The 22151-nt window shown below is 43.0% G+C and overlaps 1 protein-coding gene across 2 annotated transcripts; it reads left to right on the forward strand.

Annotated features, from left to right (window-relative positions):
* The first annotated feature begins 1761 nt into the window (after positions 1–1761).
* st8sia3 (ST8 alpha-N-acetyl-neuraminide alpha-2,8-sialyltransferase 3) lies at positions 1762–22151 on the forward strand. Of its 2 annotated transcripts, XM_087140011.1 has the most exons (5): positions 1762–2298; positions 2702–3063; positions 16908–17015; positions 18741–19301; positions 19762–22151. In XM_087140011.1, the coding sequence occupies exons 2-5, from the start codon at positions 2873–2875 to the stop codon at positions 20057–20059; spliced, it is 1158 nt and encodes a 385-aa protein (XP_086996137.1). In that variant the 5' UTR covers positions 1762–2298; positions 2702–2872; the 3' UTR covers positions 20060–22151. The 2 variants fall into 2 exon arrangements, with proteins under 2 accessions (XP_086996137.1, XP_022081721.2); XM_022226029.2 differs by having other exon boundaries at positions 1762–3063.

The raw sequence follows: 22151 nt of genomic DNA on the forward strand, positions 1-22151 counted from the left end.
AATTAGTTAACATTCATCTGAAATTTCCATTTTCCTCAAGATTTAAAAATCAATACGTCAGGCCCTGAGCTTTTGGTTAACTTGCACCAAGTCGCATACCAAATAATTTAATCATCATTAATTACAAACAGTAGTAAGAAACAAGTGATTAATTCTTCACACGCAAGATGAAGAAGTGATTCTCTCATTGGGAAAGTGTTAAAAAAAGGAAAGGTTATCGCTCCAGGTAGGGTTCGTGAATTTTCGTGCTTTGGTTAATTCACAGTTACATCATTAATGTGTCCCCCACTTATCTCCCCCTGGATCAGCCACTCTCCCTGCCCTTAAAGTCAATGCCATGATTTGCGCAACTCAGACGTCAAACTCCGACCACGCCCTACTTACAAGGACAAACGTTGTACCGATACGTGATCTGTACAAGTTTTCCCAGCTGGTCTCGGTCAGGTAGAGCAAAATGTCCAGACAGCTTGGTTAGGGAGTTTAATCGAATCTATCCGCCGACCAGAAAAGCTAATACCGTCAAATTAGGTCCGGGAAATGATGCCTGAAACTAGGCAGGGCGATTTTTGATTTTCCTTCAGGAAAAACTAAGCATGAGAAATTGCCGCTGTCACAGAATTTGGGATGTGGGACTGGGGAGAACTATAGGTCGAGGCAAGGCCAACGGCACGGGCGAGGCCAAGCGGTGCAGTTGAGTTTTCCCACGTAGAGGGGGGCATGGACGTGATGGGTGAACAAGATGCTTAACCCTAGTTGTCTTTTAAGGGAAATCGTCCAGGTCGCCTTCTTCTTGATTGCATTCCTTACTTTTCAGAGTTCATCCGGTAATGGCTTTCAACCCCCCAAAATGGCTGTGTGCGGTAAAATTAGATTATTTTCTGCAGCTCCCGACGTTTGAGCAAGGTAAACGACATTAGCATGAATTGGGCTCGTATTTATCTGGGGAAGTTTGCCTAATCCTCTTTTTCAGAATTCAAATCCGGGGAACTATGATAAAAGCATCCCGGTAGTTTGGAATACATACTACATATTTTTCCAGGACAACAAAATTGAATTAGCTGAAGAAACTGTTACGATTCCGACCCCTAGGTTTTAAAATCTGGTTATTTCGACGCCAAACAGAGCCAGGCTGACGGTCTTTATCTTCACGAGACTAAGCTCCTTAAATTTTCAATATAGAATAACAATAACGTACTTGAACTTTGAATTATCTGCAATCGCATTAGAAATCTCATCACACACGAAGACATTGGCGTGACACGGGGCCGCTCAGGGCTCCCTACCCGACATCATCACTCGAACGCCCGCCAACTTGGGGTCATACATTGGGCCTTTGCTTTAATTCGAACAAATCTCGACGTCATCAAGGAGAATCCAAACTTGAATGTCAGCATGTTTTCGTTACCCGCAGCGCGCAGAAAATGTCTCATTTTTCTCTTCCCATCACATCGAATCATCTAAACAGAAAAGACAGTGCCGCCTGCTGAGATCTTGCGGTTTTCTTTTGTTTTAGAGACGAACAACGATTACGTCTGTTCCGCGAGATCCAGCAGATGCATGGTACCCCGCCGTGTATGCTCGGTCCCGCTGAGTTTTCAGATATATATTCATCTATCAAATCAGTATTGGACAGCAGAACCCGACTCTGTCTGGGATCGCAATTTGGTGCACGATATTTGTGGCCCCCGATAGACTTGACTCAAGTCGGGGCCACTGTGACGTCTTCGTTTCTGCTTTGCCATTCAACTACGCATGACGTCGGTGACGTGATAAGAACATGAGAGTGCTCCAAGTGGAGGGAGTTAAGTTATCGAGAATGATGCTTCGTGGGCTACTTGGAAGAAGCGGCTTAGGGACCCTCTTTTCAAGAAATCCTATACGTGATCACACATCTGCGTGATCCCACAAAATAAAAAAAGTCACTGCTGTTACAACTTTCCTCCCCCTCTTATATGATCTGGATCGTCCGGACGTCCCGCGAGTGCACCGACCGTCAACCGACTCGCTCCACTCGCATCATCACCGACGTTGCTTCAGGGCCAGCGCTCAGGCTCCGCCCACCAGCACAGAGGTCAAGAACTTGGAAGTGAGTCCTCGATATAATGTTTCATTTGCGACTCGGGATGTATTTAATTGCTGAGTGGATCAACACGCCTCACAATGCCAGCTGACACCTACGGAATGCGCACGCACATCGACCTTCGATGTTAGTAAGACATCTCTTGAAAGGAACTATTCTGAATGAAACTGCGAATCTGCGCTCCACTGCAGCATGAATACTGGATAAACCTCGCACAGGTAAAGGTGGTCTCTGGCTCAGAAGTGTATGTAATATATAACATTTGCCTAATTATCGGCATATATCTTCGTTGGAAAAATCAGTGCAGATACCCTGGACCTAGTTCTTGTCCGACTTTGTTTTTGGTGAATGATTGAGAGTTTTTGCTAATGAAGCCGTGTATAAATGGTAGTGATATGCTCATTGGCGACGTGACCCGCAAAACCCCACGCGAACAGCCCGTGTATAGAGGAGCACATTTGCAGAGTTTTTCAGACTACAGATTCAACCCCAAAAGTCTGTGGAGTTGAGTGCCAAAACTACAGCCTCAAGCTGAGCCTGCATTCAAATGCCGATCTCAGTGGGTCAGGGAGAGAAATTGATGAAGCCGTCTTGCGAATATCTTTACACATTTCAAACCAGTCTGTGCACTCCCAGCAAACCGTACCACAACTTTGAATAGTCAGCAGTTTGACGTGGAACACTGACCTGTTTATAACGGCGGTGGTGCGACATACCGAGGATCAGAGGCCGGGACGAACGGACGGACTGTACTGACAGACGGCCCTGGAGCCAGACACGGTGGCCTCCAGGATGCTCCTTCGACGGTCCACCTGCAGACGGTGTAAGAAACTGCTCCTGCTAGTCATGATTGGCATGACGGTGTGTCTGGGCTTCGTCTTGCATGTCTCTCCGGAGAGCATCCACCTGGACCAGCTGCAGCAGGCCTACGAGGAGTTCTCCCTGACGGGTGGTGCCTGGAGGGGCCAGGATCAAAGTGAACGGTGGGTTTCGGTAATTCATAAAAACAATTGATTGAATAAATTGGCAATTTAGTGATGTTTCTGCTGCCCGTCAGTTCTTGGATGCGAGGTGTCAGGGGTAACACTTTCAAACAAGTTTCGCATAAAGACTCATTTTTCAGCGCTTCTCCCCAAGCTGCGACACCACACAAAAAAAGCTCCTGCGAACTTTATTTCACTAAACCTGGTCTCCTCCCACGCTCGAATCAAACCTCGACGCTTGAAATAGGATTGCAGTATAAACTTGCGGCTTCTCCATAAGTGGGTGTGACTAATTGATTACCCTCGAGCAACATATTTGGGAGAGATTCGAGACATCTTCGGATGAGGGGCCACCTCAGTTCCAAAGTCGGCCACTGTTTGCGCACTTCAGTGGGCATGCTGGTGTTTTTTTCACGCAGAGAACAATCAGCAGACTGAATACTGTCCAACTTTGATCGTCTTTTGCCATGCATTTTCTGATCGACATGTTCAAGCGACATGAAGCTAAATAGCAAACTATTTGGGAGCAAAATGGTATTACTAGATATGATTACGACCTCATGTCACACCTGTATATGTGGCTCTGATCACTTTCAAATGCAGCCCTCTGCGTGTACATTGCACACATTCTGTGTCCCTCTGTTTTCATCTTGAGCGCAACTTTTAATCTTGCGTGGCCGTATGATGTGCTTAATTTTCATCGTGGGCCCAAGCTGATTCTCGACTCGAATCACAAGTAATGTGGATCAAAAATGTGGGTTTTGGAACAAAAGAATACGGCGGGAGACAAGTATGACACAAGCTCAATGTGGTCGGGTGAAACGGTTAACGGATGAGACTCCAGTTGATCTAAACAAAAATTCAGTTTTTGAAAAAAGGTCTTCTTTATGAAGAATCCACCCCTTGCGGGGGATAATGCGGGAAAGAGAGTGGCCTCGTGAAATCTAGTTCCTATCTAGATCCTATCTTCTACATGTAAAAATAATCTTCGTGTGCGGAATAGCAGTCATAGTTTCCGGATGTTTCTGACATTAGGTTTACGACGCAAATCAGCAACGCCAACTTCCATACTTCCGAATGCACGCGATTGTCATATCGTGTGAATAATTTAATAACTTTCACAGGCAAACATCCTTGGCCGCACTCTAGGTCTGGAGAGGGTTTTTATACCCTATCCCTCGAAGACGGAATAAAATCATAAACGTGCGTGGGTATCATCTACATAAGACCACATAAACATGAGGTTGCAGATTCAGTAATGTGCACACTGAGATCCTCATGAGGTCACGTACCTCATACAGGGGAAATAATTCATTTTTGTTAATAGGGAAATTGTTTTACCAATATCACCAGTGAGCTTAGCCTACGTCTAATTCCAGCCGGATATTTCATTATTTAGTTTGCCTGATCAGAGTTTCCCTTCACTTTTCTTCGGCTGAGTCCATCGGCTACGGAAGTTCCAGCCCCACAAAGAATACAAACCCCCTCCTGTTTTTGGCCCTGGGTCGCGGAATTTCCCACAAACCCAGGGGCATCGTTAAACCCGCCAAGCTGGGCAGTGCTAATTGTTTGCTGGCAAGTACAGCACTGAGCTCTGGTCTTGTAATATCGTCAAAAACCACTGACTCTGACCTCAAGTTGGGGTTCGATTGGTCTATTTCTCATAGTGAATGATGGAACTCGGCCAGTTGACGCGTTTACAGTGTAATTTGGAATGAATAAAGGAAAAATAACTGCACGCGTGTTCTCTCATTTTACATCACTTCAATACCATGAGTTTTTCTTTGCATAGGCCTACATGCAGTACCGGTAATTTGCAAGTCCTCGAAGTTCCGAGACCTTGGAAAGTGGTCCCCATATCTGTGTAATCTTCTATGTACTGTGTATAGCAAAATTACTAAGTGCCAAGATTTTTGTCGCGCCAGGGCGTTTGGTATTTGAATACAAATGACCGGATTCCAATTCCAAGAGGAAATAGACCGGCTTTCAGCGCAGGATTAAACCCGTGGGTGAGTTCCCGCCTTGACAACTAATTTGGGAACTTTGAGTGACCTGCTATTTGATTGACCTTTAATCTATACGACGTAATCTCAAAACTGCACGTACCACAAGTTCAAGACAATGTTCCCATATTTTGGGCCGCCTTTCAATTTGTGGATCTGTACAAATATTACTAGGATTTGAGACGCAAATACGCATAATGGTTCTGGAAGCCAGTGTCTCAAGTGAAATAAATCCCTGCGTTATTAAGAATCTAATAAAAGTTGGGGAAAAAATCCACTCTGCCCTTGACCATCGAATTAAGCCTTCAATAAACGCATTTGAGAGCGGAAGGCGGCTCAATGAACAGCTTAGTCGGCTGGGATTTTCCAGACGTCTAACAACACCAGCCTTTCGAGACGCGGAGTTCCGATTTGCCCCAGAGAGAATTCAAGCCTTTTGACATATATTAAGACAACTGCGATTGAACAACACCCGTCGACCGTCTTGTAGAAGGTTCTGGTCTGTCCACGCCTAGTCTGCGTGAGGCAAGCTTTGTTTGGCCCATCTACTGAACACATGGTTCGGCCCATAACAGCTAAACAGATCGCCCGTGTTGTGGATAGAGGCTGACGCGGGACAGATGACTTCAGCCCGACTAGGTCTATTTCACTTTTAGGAAAATCATCTAAAAACTGATTGACCATACTAATTGTACATTTAATTTATTCATTTATCATTCACACATCAGAGCGGAAAGTAGTGTTAACTACAGGAATAATGCTTGACAGTGCATGTGTTTGCAAATGTCGAAGCATGATCTTGGCTCTGAAACAAAGTCCATATGGGCGCACATTTCATTATGGAGTCATTCGTCTGCCCAGCCCATTCCGAGAATGGTGAAATTGGTTCGTGAAAGAACGTGCCAATTTTAAAATGCGGTTTTTCAGCTGTCTTTCAATGTCTTTCGCGTCTGTTCTTTGTCTCTTGAATGAACGAGGGTGCTGTTGTTTTGGTATGTTATTGTAATCCGTTGCATCGTCACCAAGAAGTGGTACCACCATTTTCCTTCCGCTGTTGTCAGCATTTCAATGTCGCCATGCATGTAATGTGATGATTGTCATATGAAAGTACCCTGACTTAACGAGACCTTTCAGAACTTGAGGAAAAAGAGGCACGGTTATGAGGTAACTTAAACTCTTTGGAAAGCTTCTTGACGTAGATGGTAGCAGGAAATTTGCGCTGTGCAATGTTTGCCGCATGGGACCTCCTCCATAAAGCAAATAGTATGGATGTGATGGAATGTTCTCATTTCTCTGTGATTATATCACCCCTTATTGGAATTATTAAGGAGTACAGGAAATGTAGACTTACATGTATTTTCCCTCTTTCAAGCAGCAGGAAGTTTTCAAGAATTGGCAAACCTTGGAGACTCTGGCTTCTATGCGTTTACCGCTCTGTGCTTAATTATACTTCACATTTAAACAAATATTTCCCGTCCCGGTCAAGGTCTTCATGGGCCAGATGTCCTCGCGTTAAGATGGACCATCTTGAAATTGCCGGGGAAAGATTCGCTAACAAATTTTCCAGATATTGAGAAAGCACATCGACGCATAATGCAAACGCTACGAAGACCAAGGGTGAAGAATGTCATGTACTTAGCAACCTTCGTGAAACTTAACACCCGTAAGCCCAAGGATTTCGCTGGAAGCAGATTAGAAAAAAGACTAATTTTTTTAAAGAAGACCTTGAAAGAAAAATTGAATGTTCCTGTTTCGATTAAGACTTAATCTTGTAATTATTAAAAATACTGGGCCAAATTTTTGGAAGAAAATCAAATTCAGTTGCTTGGATTGTAAGAATAATGGAACCAAATCCAGTTGATGATCGATGACGATCTAGAGTTAGTTGAATTTCATATTTTATTCACCATTTTGAAGAGTACTTGGAACTTCTAATCATGTATGTATTCTGTGGAGAAATCAATTTGATTTGCACGCTGAATTCCGTCAAGCTAAATCCACATTTGGGATACCAATACACATTTTATCTTCGATTGAGCTAGCTGTCTCGCTTTGAGTTGTTGAGAACAGTGAAGATTTCCTGTACTTTGCTGTCATTTTCCCTTTCCTTTATTTCCTTTATTTCTGGAAGAACAAAGAGAAGAACATGACAGTTCATTGCTCGTTTTCTTTAAAGTCCTCGCTGCACGCGACGGTCACATCCTCACTGAGCGCCTTAACCTTGGAGAGAGATTGCGTGATGTTTGGATAACTGTCTGGACCAAAATCATCCGAGGTTGGGTCATGGAAAACATGTAGGGCATCACGTGGGGGCCTTTACTCTCTGCTGTTTTCGAAGCTTGGAAATCAGATTACATGCGGCCCATGAAACATGCTGTTTGTGTCCATTTTATGAGCAGCTTTTTTAATGAGTATAGAGCCAACTGTGTTGGTTGATATTCTTAAAGTAAATTAGTTATAGATTTAGGGAGCTAATTGTAGAAATTTGAAGCTAATTGGCTCACTTTGCTTTTAAAGTGGATTACATTAACAACTTTTTGTTCAGGTAAGCTATATAGGAAATGTTTGCAGGGTGCTTCTATAATATGGTGCAACCTCCAACCTACTCATCACAGTGAAAGAGTTTTGCCCGATGTTAATTCTGTCCCGGCTGGTATTGCGGTTTCTAGTTCTGCCAGGCTCATCAACTACACTATAAGGTCAAGTCGAATAATGACAGCTTGCAAGCAAGGATCCGTGCATTCCTCGCTCATGATGAAATGACAAATAACTTTGTGGTTGTCTGGCTCGGCCCTTCGGGAAATTAGAAAGGACCTTTGTCTCCCTCGGTGCGACGAGGGTTTAAAATGGATGTCGCAAACCTCGCTCCACTCCGAATTACAAGCTTTTTATACATGTATAATGCTGCACAAAGCGCACCCTCGTGAACGGAGAACATCATGTTTTGTTATCTTAACAGTTAATTTTGATGTTACAGTCTATTTCGATTATGCAGATGATGTGAAATCCAGCCGCTATAGGCTGCGAGACATCGTGCTTTAAAAACTAAACTAAACACATCCAGCCATAAAAATGTACAGAATGATAACTCACTGCTCAAAGTGTTAGTCCTCTCTTGGTCCGTTCGAACAAAACTGAAAGCTGCAATCGCACTGACTGGGGAAACTACCTCAAGAGCGTCATTTTCGAATCAGAACCCAGCAGCGATTTTTGTCCGATGTACGAATACCTTTAAGCAGAAAGTACAGAAAGAGAGCGCGCTAGCTTTAGTTTTAAGCTGAGACGACGGGAAATGTCTCCAGCGCTCAACACTCCTACACCGTTAGCATATTTGCAGCTGTAAAAGGAGTGTTCTCTCTGACGACACAGATGCTGACAGGGGTATATCTGGGTTTTGCTTGAAAAGGCACGCACACTGTTGTCCGATCTCATGATAGAGCCCCCAGCGTAGGAAGTAGGTCTATTATAAGGCAAATTTACAGCCCCCATAGAACACAGAGGAGAGCTAGCCAAATACAAGATACATGTACGTCATGTGGATTATTGGCCACCTTTATTGCTGAGACAAATTTGCCACGAAATCTGTTGCTTTGTGACGCAATAAAAACGGGAATTTCGATACTGAGTTCTCACTTTTAAAAACCTGTCAGTCAATGTTAACGGTTTATACAAAGACGACTGAAGGCCCTGCTTCGGCGGGTGTTTCCCCCTTGTTTTTACGGTTTCTGGTCCTCAGACCCAATCAAAACACGTTGAATGATTGATGGCTTTTAGCACGTCCTTACAACAGTAATTGATCATGTTGTTCACGTGCCACTATCCGTCAAGCGATTCGGTTTGTTACACACTAAGTTGCAAAAAAACATCTGTTTGGAATTACAGGCGTCTGTGTGATTTGAAGCGGAACTGCTTGCGAAATGCGGCCACGATTTGATGTCAATTATCGGCCTCCTTGCGACATATAAGGAAATGGTGTTAATTTAGACTATGGGAGGAGGAACTAGCCTGGATGTTCACCGCATGATATCCACGGATATCACAGAGAGAAAATGTGTAAAAATGATTGGAGTCGAGACGAACACATCACGTCAACAAACATCTTGTCATGAATAAGTGGCGTAGGCCTACTACAGAAGAGAATGCTCGACGAATGTTGGCGGTGCGAGCGCTGCGGTACGTGCATTTCTGAAACTGGCAGTTAACGCTGACGAAAGAGCTTTCTGCGTGAACGGTCGCCAAAGGTCGGACTTTTCTACGTCTGCCATTGTCTTGTTTGTCAGCCCGGCAGTCCAAGAAATCTTTGCCAAACCCAAGAATTTCGCAGGACATTTGCTATAGGCCTACTCAGAAGTCGGCCCCTTCAATTTGACGTGGTTCGTGTTCGGCAACCTTATGGTCTCTACCAGGAGGCTACATCCTAAGCATAAGAAAAGACCGTCTATCCCATCCAATTGCGTGTCACATGTAGGACTAATTTACCCGCAGCTGCAACTGTGTTTACTTCGCACGTATGCGTTTGTATGGATATACACATGCGCTCATGCGCATATACGTACATGGATGCGCATACTTGTACTGGGCGTAGACCCAGGCTGAAATGGGCCTAGAGAAAACCCAACGGCGGAGTTATTGAGTAAACTATGGCATTTTCTACTTAAAGCTTTCTCTTGGAATACGCTGTCCAACCGAACCCCCGGGCCCATGTATTCGTTTACTTATTTTAGTTTTTTTCGGGGGGGGTTGAATTGGTTTAGTTTGATCATGTTCGCAAAAAAATACAATAAATTAGATTTATAAAAACTGACAGATTGAGCCAAACTAATATATAGTGTCGTCTGAATGGCCTTACCGGGTCACGACGCATAGCACTTCCTGCAGTTTGATTGATGGGACACCCAAATGCATTTCAACACGAATGTCGTTGTTTTCGAAGTCACATCCTCGCTTAAGTTTAATACCATCTGGGTGCTATTGGCAACAGCGCCGATGCTGGAATATTGGTATGAACATTTATACCGGACTTAAACTCGTCTGAAGTTTCTGCAGGCTATGCACTGAATTGTCTAAAGTGGATGTCGAACTTTATTACACCAAAATCAACCAAATTACACCAAAATGACGGATACCGAATAGTCATTATATTGTCCCGCTCTTACATTATACACGGCTTTGATCTGTTTGTAACAACATGAGCTTGAGGGATTTGACAACATTTAAGAAAGCTTCAAGTCAAAGAACTTACTGGGTTATATTTCACCCTACAAACTTCTTATTCCGTGGATCCACTTTGTCTCATAAATCGAACCTTTTTGCTGCCTACTTTCATCCTACTAGACTTGCTGCAAACACTAGACTGATATAACAGACTTCTCTTTTTAGTCTTACCCGAACTTGTGTTTCCTCATTTTATTCTTTTATCGTACGAGAGCTCTCTAAGGGCACATGCTAAGGGCCGACTGATCGAAGCCAAGTCCGTCGAGATCCGAGATAAAAGTTGAACAGCCTTTTTCAAGAGTGCATTTCTCCGCATCATCAGCACCATGTCGATGCCTAACTAGAAACTTCTGCATGAAATCCCCTGGGAGACGGGACAGCATAGTGACATGCACTTTGTTGTCTTGACGGCAGCATGAGAAGAAAACGACCTAGCCAATGCGACAGTCTGACAGTGCCAGCGACTATATGCAATAAATCATACCCATCGAAAAACAGCAACGGAACGGCAAGGCCTCGGGCGGAAAGTTTTTCGTGTTTTTACAGGGTTAACCTATAATAGATCTTCCCCGGTCATTCATGCAACAGAACAGAGCAGGAGAAACACCCGTACTTGTTTTTTTAATGTCGGTGACTGATAGTTTGCCTTTGGTGAGGCATCATGTCGAATCTGGTGGAGTGACGGCCGTTGAACGAACACCAGAAATTGGACATGACACTTGACAATCTCCTGTCACGTCAAACAAGCATTGAATAAATCTTTGAACAAAGCTTTGGCCTCCTGTGAATTGAGCCCCAGGAAATTGTACAATTATCATAAGAAATTTTGGCTTGCGGCATTACTGGGCGATCTTCGAAAAGCGAAACATGTTCTCCACAGGTTAACTAAAACTGTCCCGGACTGTTCCATTTACAACTTACTTGAAACTGAATGAAAGATAGAGATATCATTCAGGAAGAAAGAAAATTCTATGTCATCGCTCACGAAACCTTTGACTCTCGTGTCTTATTTGAATTCAGTACTTCAATAAGTCGTTATTATATTCCAAACTCATTTTTGGCAAACCATTTCTGGACAGCTAAAAAGTAGATAGTTTGCAAAAAGTCCTGAAATTTCCTACCAAAAGAGGCACCTATTTTAGAGGACACCACATGTTCCACTAAACATCAAATAGCAACTTAAACATTTCACCAAACACAGAACAGCCACCTCAAGGTTGTTCGTGGTTGCTTACCCATCACAGCTGTTCCACGATTGAATTCCTCGCCGGAGGGTTGACAGCATGGTCAAGTTAGTGTCACTCACTTATCCCTTGCTTGATTCCTGTCAACAACAGAAAGTGCGCGAAATTAATGCACAATTTGTATCGACTGCAAGTTTTTCTAACATTGTACCGCTGCTTGTCGTCGTGTTCCCTGGAGGCATGGCAAAGATCGCCATGTGAAGTGGGGGATAGTGTCATGGGGACCTGACGCTTTTTTTGGTAGCCTTTTCTGGGCAGTGTCCAAACATGGCTACGGCTGGAAATCACACGTACGAAGCCGTTGACTTGCGGTTTCCGTATAGTCGCGTATGTTAATTCAAATCGGAGCTTGAATGAGTGATTCAAACTGCCACAACTTGTTAAAATGAGGCAAGTGTCGCTCAATGAAGTGTGTGTTTTTTGTGACCTCCTTTCAATTGAAATTTCGTCGTATACACATTCCGGGCCCAGAGAGAGATTTAAAGAGAACTTTATAACATTTAATTGCCTTTCAGCTTACAGATGATCACAAACTATTCAGGACGATCTCGCATTTTTTTTATGCCACTACCGCCCTGAGATGTTAATCGCTGATGTCATCTTGTTTTTATATAACTGAAAAGCTGCATCAAAGGGCAGCACAAGCCGTGCGAATACGTGTACTGTCTTTCGAAGACAACATTCTAAGATTTACGACACATTCAATTAGATATTACCTGCCCATATATCATATCAGGTAATAAAGGTAGCAATGGCTGTCCATTATTCGTTCCAGATGTGACCGAAAGCAGTAGTACATGAGGACTTTGATTTTCAGGCCCAATTATGGTCAAAGAGAGAGTGTATATACTTGGCTGCACTTGTGCAATCTTGCAAAATGTTATGCTGGTGTGTTGTGAAGATCACAAGTTCTAGACGGTCCCCAAGGCTTTCCGGCGCGAGCGGGTATTGGTGCTTGAATGTTGGAGGTTTGTGGCTTGTTTGTGCCTTTGGAGTAATTCACTTAAGCTATCCCTTCCCTTCCCGGAATGATAAAACCACACTGTTTTTTTTACACGGACACTGCAAATAATTGAAAGTTATTATGAATGCAGGGGGGGGTTAATTATGTTACTTCGTGCAAACATCTTCATAAGGGTTCGAGCCCTTTCAAAAATAAAGTTTCAGTAAACTCGGGGGTCGGCAGGATTATTTTCATTGTTTGACCGTTACTCTCAAGGGTGGGTATGAAAACCATGTTGAACTCGGGGAATTTAACCCCCACATAACACGGAAACAATGGCCTTCATGCACATTTGCCAATAGTTGGTGATAGTTTCAAGTCTTGTGCGGATTGTGGACCAAACGTGTCAAATAACACGTGTACCGAGGGTCCACACTCTTGTTGCCTGGTTACCAAACAGGTGGAAACTGACTAAATCTAATTTCCTGTGTGAAGGGGAAAGACTTTCGCCTCTTTCATTCCATGTGTCATTATCAAAGGTGTTATTCTTTTTTGCCAGCCAAAGCAGAACGAGTCACTTGTTGACACGACAGGCAAAGTGCGAATAACAACCTGCATTTTGTGGAGGGGCGAAGTCATAAGTGTTAGTGACACATTCAAGCGGACATTGCCGTCTTTAAATGTCTGTATTTCTTCTAGGACTTGTCATTCCTCTGGGCTTAAATTTGATGACAGGATTAATGATAGAGTTCCTTTTGCAATTCCTTTTTTAAATGTGCACCTGCCTTACCCATAGTCGGGGCTGTCAGAAGTCCAGCCCTTTCATTTAAAATTTAACAGTGCAACACAGATCGACAAACCCTTTAGCAAAAACGATATCAATAATTTGCGCGACACATTAATCACGGCAACAATCATTATACCAGACAGTACATGTCTACACATACAGCGTGCAGTTATAAATGTACTTGAAAAAAAATCGTGCTTCGCTATCTGTTCTGGGAACAATCAATCGCGGGAATCTTGACTTGACAAAGTCCATTCACTTCGATCAATTTGAATGTTCAATAAGCTCGGGAATGTTTGAATTCAAGGCCAATTGATTCTACTTTCAAAGCCATCTTGTCACAGGCCCGAAAGGTCATTCGAAGTGCTGGCAAGGTAAACATCGGCAACTCTGATATCGGCCTCTTATGCAGGCTTCCCATTCTAAACGATCGTTGGTGTCCTCAACAAATATCCACAGCCCAACTGTCCCAAATCCTCCGATTTCAATATGATTTTACACACACCCTAAGGGATTAGAGTTGATCACATTAACTGACCTGCAGACTCAGTGCAACATGATTCAACATGGAACAAAAGTTGAGATCGTGACGCGATTTGGTCTCTAGACATCAAGTGACATCCACAATCATCCCTTCCAACTTTCACTGGCCAAAATCTGGGCCTGAAATCTCAAAACCAAATTGTTGTCAGGTACACCAGTACATGAGCGGCCCTGGATAAAAGTTAGTGAGTTCATCGAACAACGCTCATTGTCCTGGGGCAAATTGTTGGGAATGCCGCAGCACTTAGGAAAATGTGCCCTGGTAGTCCTCGCCTTGCGCCCCGATGACCTTTGACATCAGGGACGCCCCCAAGGCCAAATCCCACGTCGTAAAACTCGGTGGGAAATCACACACAAAAATCAATCATTTTTGTGAGGTAAGAAAGGTCGGCGCTCCGTTATTTTCAGCCGTGACTTTCAGCAACGGTGTGGTGAGTTTTTCGGGGGGGGGGAGGTCACGAATCCAGCTGTTACATGCTGTTTACAAAATATTGACGCCTTCCTTCGAAAAAATTCCTTCATACCATTCAAACGGCGGAGAAGCATTTCACGCAAGGGTCCATTTTAATTGTATTCTCTTAACTTTTGGGTGGTTGAAATGCAGCGCGTGAGCTCATACCCAGGGCCTCTCGAGTCCCCGCACATTTTCGTAACAAAGACAGCGGGTCGTCAGGTCGCCACTCAACCTCGGCATTTTGTCGGACCTGGCCTTCCCAATCGCGGGTAACAGAGAGGCGGTCAGCATCAAAGGCCGTTAGCGTTGGATTCTGACAGGTCTTAACCACACGGGGGCCAAAATGATTGTCAACTTCAATTTTGAACAAGGAGTCGTTAAAAAGATTATTGGGGAGTTTTCGCTATAAAAAAGTTCAACGCCCGAGGTCCCATTTAATCTTGGCGATACAGGTAGAGGAGACATAGGCACAGAAAAACGAATAGAAATGAGAACCGACTGAAATCCGCAGAGTCGTGAGATACCACGTGATCATAATCATCGCACCCCACTGGCTGTCAAAACTTCCCTGTAATCAACCAAATTTCCAGGAAGAAAAACAGTCCAATCATAGTTGGTTCTATTTTAATTAAAATTTCGATGCTCAATTGCAAGTAGACTTTGACATACTCCTCTTACCAATGAATGTCTATTTTCTGGTTGAAAGTGGAAGCGCTTATGTTTCTTACTGTAAACAAGATTTATGGCCCTCTTGTTAGCTTAAAGTTGAAATTGTGATGGTTGTGAACAGTGCCTTAAAGCTGTCCTCAAAGACAGCACTGTTACGTCAAAATTCACCACAATTCGGTGACAAACTTTTCAGTCGAGAATTAAGAAAAGAATTGTCGGAAATAACGGGTGGAGAAGAACTTGAGTTGTGCTATGCAAGGCCCATCCTTTCACACGCAGTTTCTGTAATTGGTGTGTGCAGTAACCATACACTGAGATGGTGTCTGCCGACTAAGATTTGTATCACCCCTTCGAGCACGTATTGTCACCAAGGATCAATATCAAACGACGACGGCCACGTTAGAGGAGGGTTGGGTTTGGCATTGGTATATAAGACAAAAGGCAAAATTGTGGCTACCGCGCAACCTGTCAAAAATGATCAAATCAATAATGGCGTCCCACAGCACGTGGCTTTTACTTTCAGAAGGCATGAAGGTTGCTTTCAGCTGAGAGATTCCTTACATTCGACGTCATACCTTACAACAGTCTTGTGGGTACAGTCCACAAATTCAAGCCCCGTTGAAAACAGTGTAAAATCAGCACTGTTCAGGGCCCAATAACATGCATACCAACATCCCTGAGATTTCTGAAACACAAATTAAGTTATTGTCTGATCCCTAATCTTTCAATTTCTTTTCTCTCTTGTGGGTTAATCAATCACGTTTTTAATTATTCCCACAAAACAAAATCACCTCCCCACCGAAAAGTGGTTTTTCCAAAGTCTGATGGCAGCCATTTTTCACTAATGACCATTTTTCAACCGTAGTTTTTAGGCATTTTGTTTTCATATGAAAGCTCAAAGACCCAAGGAGTTGATCCTGTCAACGTTTTACACAATTGCACGATGTTGGGGGCCAAACAGTTTTTTTTTCAAGATACTGTGGGGGCACTTTTAATGCTAATGAGCTGGCCAGAAATTCTCACTTGAATTAGTGGACTGCATCCCTGTGCTGTCCGCCATCGATTTATATTATGTCCAAATTGGGCCTTTCGTGGACGGCGCACAAACGTTTGTCGTTTGTTCATTTACCGCAAGCACGCTTTAACGGCTGTTGTTCCAGCAAACGGTGTCTGCTTATGAAACGGCCCGAAATCAGATATGGAAAAAAAATTCGGGATAGATATCTACTGAAATTAGATGCCTGCGTGAGAGTTTTCCCATACAGGCATTCTCCGTGTTAAGTTATGTTCAGTGTCAAAACCTTTCCGGCCAGTCTTCACAAAGGTAAGGTCCATCGGTCCGTCTCCGTCATCGTGCGGTAAAATTGGCATGACTTGTTATGCTCGTTCGTCGTCACGTCCTTTATAATTTCGCCCCAACTAAAGTGGAGACGAGGTTCTTGTCGTAATGTGTCATAATGCGGAGGAATGTTCTGAAAATACTTCGTGGGTCCGAGGCGTATCACCCAGATGCTGTTGAGAGATCAAAGTTGTTGTTGTGGACTGACCTTTTCTATTTTTCTATTATGCAGTTAAACAGCGATTGGAAAGCAGATCTGATTTTTTTTAGCTAGGATAGCGGAACAGATCTCAGCCGTACTTTAAAAATGTGGTTAGAAATATGGACAGAAGAAACAAATTGGTTAGAATTCACATGCTGAAAATTAAAGCACGTGCACATGTTATTAGCAAAAGTAAACGATCACACATGTTATCCCCTTTTAACACTGGTATCAAGGTTAGCGAGGTTTCGACTCCATAATATTATTGAAGCTGCTATCTGAAGTTGAATCTGCCGAGATTCTTTTACAAGTTAAAGCGCAGTTGCTATTTTGAGGTAAAGAATGGTGCTGAATACAGTTTACAACTGTCACGGTAAGTGAGGTACTCGAGAGATTTTTTGGTTATCACATTGATCTGAATTACTATCCCTGCTTTGTTGATGCAGATCAGACAACCAGGACGATGAACCCGAAAACGATTCGGCCAAAGCGAGGTTGGACGCCATCTTGAGTCACAAATGGTCCTTTAATAAGGAGGCCGCAGAAGAAGCCAGGTGGGCGCCCCCCCTTTTTTTACTACAGCAGACATGCATATTCTTAAATTATGTATTTTTAAAAGGTCTATCAAACCAGACAAGTGATTGAGATAAATTTCTCAGTCCTTTACCTCTCTCTAACTCAATGACCAAGAAAACAACTTGAATAAATCGACGAAAAATCCGCAAACCAGCTGGCAAGTAAACAAACATCGAACTGGAGTCACAAAGCCATACAACTAAATGTTGTCCCATGGATGTCAGTGACCCGTATGACAGTGTTGAGCCCCCGAATCATTTTTCTGAAAGAAACAAATCTCTTGACTTTTCATTTTTTTTAATCACATGTCTTTGGAAAAGTCAAGTGGAATCCATGAGCCTCGGGAGGCCTTTTTATTCCTGTTGACGACTGGGCCCCGTGGGACTCGGTGAAAAAAAACGAAAGAATTACGACAGCAGCACAATAAGCCCTCGGCAACAGCTAATCCTTAAGCAATGCAGGAAATCTGCATCATATATTATATTTGTGGCATGAACTGCATGATCACATGTACACAATTTGTTCCGTGCAAGCAAAACACGAGCGCAGCTGTCGACGTCGGTTAGACTCGATTCCAGCCCGATAGCCGGAACACCTTTCATTCAGAATGACGTCAGAGGATTTACTTTGTGCTTAATACGTTAATTACTCGTTTTCTGAGAGAGTGCAGCGCCGGACATGTTTTGATTTATAAGCAAAGTGAAAGTAATTGCCAAAGTTACCTCAGTTGACTTTAATTATTCTTGATTTGCTAGAAAAACAACATCAAATGTGATAGTCTTCAAATGACTTCATGCTGACACGATGCGTCAGAACAACCTCTGTTGACTGTTCGGTCCTTGTGCTTAATTGCTTTGAAATTTAATGGTTAAAAATAGAGTAGCTGCAATCCAGTCTTTTGGAATACAAACCTTCAAAATGCACCTCTGTGTCTCAGTTAACCTGATTTTCAACTCTTGTTTCCCTATTTCAAGGGGTATTATACCATCTTTGGGATTTTATGCTTAATGAGTACTTCCATATTTATGAACAAAACTGTGATGTCATCTCAGGAAGAAGCCTCAATGTTGCATTGGTTTGTACACAAAAAGTCCTGCATTTTTGTAGATTTTCCTGGACTCATTTTTCTCTTTGTGCTGAATCTTTGTTGTTTATGTGCAGGGCAATATGAAAGCACCAATCCCTCTCTCAGAAATGTTTTCAGTTAGTAAATACGGTTGTTTCACAATAGTGCGCCTCCAAGAGTTTGCAACATGTTGACCCATCACTGTGCACGAAAGCCGTCGACCGAATGCGCGTTTAGAAAGGGTGGACAAATTTCACGCACTGTGATTGGTCAACGCGTTGCAAACTCTTGGAGGCGCACTATTGTAAATCGCCCGTATTCTGGGTTCAGAATGTTGAGTAGAAACACCTGACCATATCTTCCCTAGATGACTTCACAGCAACAGCGCCCTTAGTCGTCCGAGAGAGCATGGATAATTTTAATTGTTTTAATGCATGCCCTTTAAAATGCATTGAACCAAACTGGAAAGTAAAACAGTTTTCATACACTGGTGAAGAGTACAAAGTTAAAGAAAAATTACGTCTCAGAAAAATTCATTGCAGCTACACTTCGAAGACAACGAAGGCATGGTAGAAGACAATCCCAACAATCGAATAGCATTATTCGAAATTTTCAATTTTGACTTTTTTTCAATTAGAAAAGACATGAAACAGTACTTCAATCCTTTTGATGTCATCACCATGACATCGGATGACGTGGCTACTGGGCGGCTGAGGCGCTTCTACCTGTCCAAGAAGCTGAACGTCAACGTCGTGCCGCCGGGCCTACACCGACTCCTACCCAAGCGATTGCTGTTCCGCAACCAGCACTACAGGAAATGCTCCCTGGTCGGCAACAGCGGCGTGCTACGGAACAGCAGCTGCGGCCGTCAGATAGACTCGTCCAATTTCGTCGTCAGGTGCAATTTCGCCACGCTCAAAGGCTACGAGAAGGACGTAGGCACCCGCACGGACGTCGTGACCTTTAACCCCAGCATCATAGAGAAATACCACAAACTGTCCACCAAGGCAGACATGGCAAGATTCGAGAGTGACCTGCGGAAGTACCACGAGAAATACGTCTTGTGGGTACCAGTCTTTAATCGTCCCTACGTCACGGTTGCCTTGAGAACTTTGTTGGATTTTTTCGACAAGCATCTGGGGAGTAACAAGAACATCCAGCTTGCGTTTCCAGGAAATGTACTTCCGGATATATCAGAGTACGTCAATAACATAAATAAAATGCAACAAAATTGCAATTAGAATTATTCAATAAGCCGATCACTCATCTTGGTTTTCTAATTTCTCGTGCCATTGTAGAGTGTTTTGGTTTTAATCATTTCAGTTCGCGCTTTGTAATTAAACAACAGAAAAGGCGATGAAAATCAGATTATAGTTTGCAACAAGCTGTATGCGGGGATTGCTCATTACCTTCGGCCGTAAGTTAGCCTGTACAAAATTGATCTGCCAAAATATGACACACATATCTCTAGTAATCGATTGCAAACAACGTCTATCTAGATATTTAATACCAATTGTGACAAATGCCATGACGCATCTCGGTTTTCAGGAAGCGTCTGTTTACCGTCTGTTAATTTTCGGAAGTCTTGGGTACTTAAAAACTGTTAACACGCAGTTCTTTAGTGTACGATTCATGAAAGTGTTTTTTTCTGTTCTCAGTTACTGGGCATCAAAGGGCATCGACGAGGAGCGAATCAGCACTGGCCTGCTGATGTACAACATGGCCAGCGCCCTCTGCGACGAGATTCACATGTACGGGTTCTACCCCTTCCCAGACTTCAAGGGGAGGCCTATTCCCTACCACTACGACCACCCACTCGATCGTGTGGGGAGAAAGTTCGACTACGGTTACCGGCGGTTCCACGCGCTCCCCGACGAGTTCGTGTACCTAAAGAAACTCCACAGGGCCGGGGTCGTGCAGCTGCACCTAGGGGAATGTCCCAATGCATATTCATGAGAACTGCTCTAACGTCATCCACACTGAAAGTGTGTATGGGTGATTTCTGAAGCACCAAATTGTTGATGGATACTTGGTACCTGGTTGAAATCTGCACTTCTATGAGGGCAATTGACTAACCCTTATTATTTAGAACAGCGTTTAACGCCTCTGTCCACCTAGGGAAAGAGCTCAAAAAGAATGGGAAGACTTTTCCCACATAGAATTTTCCAAATCGCTGTGCCTTTCACCCAAAGTGCGTTCGTTGCTTTTACGTAAGTGGCTTCAGAGATCGTGATTACAGGAACAAACGAAACTAGTTTGTTGGTGAACAACTTGTTATTAGTAATCTGAAATCATTTATTGTATAAAAATAGCGAAGAATTTAAATGGGACAATACTATTCCATCGCTTTTTTCCAACTAAAAGTTGTTTCCCAATTTTAAAATAGAGCTTACACTTGTCTTGCTAATTTTCACTCGTGCAATAGATAGTTGTAAGGCGCTTTAAACTGAATACCGTTGAACGCAGTGAGGTGAAATGAGCTGGCTCAACTTTCGTCATGCTGCGTATTTCTGAAATTTCTCCGCAATTAATTCCAGTTAATGCCAATTCTAAGAAATGCTTATTTTGTTTTAGATTGTTCTATCACAATGGTTTCTCTCTGTAACTCTAATCTGACTACATGGAGAAAAATTGTAGATTTTTTTCAGCGCGTGGACATTCTTAGTGACATTGTTGGGGACCAGTCACAAATGTGACTTTTCGTGCTGTTTTGGCAGGTAACCGGAGCATGTTTTGATTTGTGTTCGAAGTACATATACACACAGCAGTTCTATGCAAAAAAAACCCCCAAAACAACCAAAAAAAAATTATGAAAAGGAACAGTGCCGATGTGCACAGACCGCACATATAGTTGACGTGAAATTGACTTAACATATCCAGTGTTCAGCATTTTGCATCGTTTGCATGGTTAACGACCCCACAATTGTGTTGTTAATCTGCTTTGGGTAATTTTCAAATGTACTTAGGCATTCGTAGAATGTCATGTCCCTGGTTTACTTTGCAAAAGGGCGCCATGTTCAGCAAAGTTGACGTGTGGAAGCGTGTGTTTTTATCACACAACTGTCTGGGCATACACCATGTACTTCCCTGTGGGATACGGTTCTTGAGAGGAGACTAGTAAGTTTTCATGCATTATGGAAGCTTTCCCTTTTGAAATGTCGGCCTTTGAAAAAAAAAGATCCTCCAGAGCCACGATTACATCCTTTATTCAAGTCGGGTGCCCCCAGCGTGTTGTGTAAAAAGTAATATTGCTTCCGGGAATTTGAGCCTAGAGGTGTTCCGGGTCAAGGGGTTGTAGAAAATGTGTCAAGCTATCAACAGGAGAGAGCATAATGCTGACCGAAAAAGATATGGACAGATTGAGGTATGCATTGCCCACTCTTCTTACGAATGTTATCACATCCGGGGTCAAGCATGCCAAACACTCCATACGGATTATGTTTTGGAACAAAAACAACCCTTTGAGTGAAATACAAACTTGTTCCGAAGGGACCGTAATCGTAAATAAAAATGAGCATTTTGTTCTGCATGTATTTACTTTCAGTTAAACGCACAAAGTAAATTTCAGAAATGTTTAGTAAGCAAGTAATCAGTACTTGAAAGGTGACCACTTGTCAGGTTTGAGTCACGGCAGGAATAAAATTCCTATTGTAGCCTTTTGGAGTCGCTTTTTAACTGTAACCAACTAAAACGAAAAGTCATTCAAATGCTTAAAATACGAATGTCACCTGATAGGCTTATAAAGGAATCATTCAACTTCTGAATACTGCAATGCTTGACTATTGACCAAAGTAAATCAACTCAGGCTGCATGCACATTAAGAGCTCCCTGTTACACAGATACCCTCAGGGTTGCCAATTCACACAATAAGGGCCTACGTATACCCAGAATTGTGTTCAGCACCGCAGCTAGGTGCTCTCTCACGTTCATTTCGGCCCAACAACATCCCCCGGTTTTTTGCATTATATTAACGAATGTCACTATATCTAATGTACCATAAAGTGTAACAGTTCTCATGGGAATGAATACTGTATACACTAATGCCAAA

Source organism: Acanthaster planci, linkage group LG08 (assembly GCF_054643075.1).
Source record: "Acanthaster planci isolate LZ-2023a linkage group LG08, COTS_SCS, whole genome shotgun sequence".
Classification (NCBI taxonomy): Eukaryota; Metazoa; Echinodermata; class Asteroidea; order Valvatida; family Acanthasteridae; genus Acanthaster; species Acanthaster planci.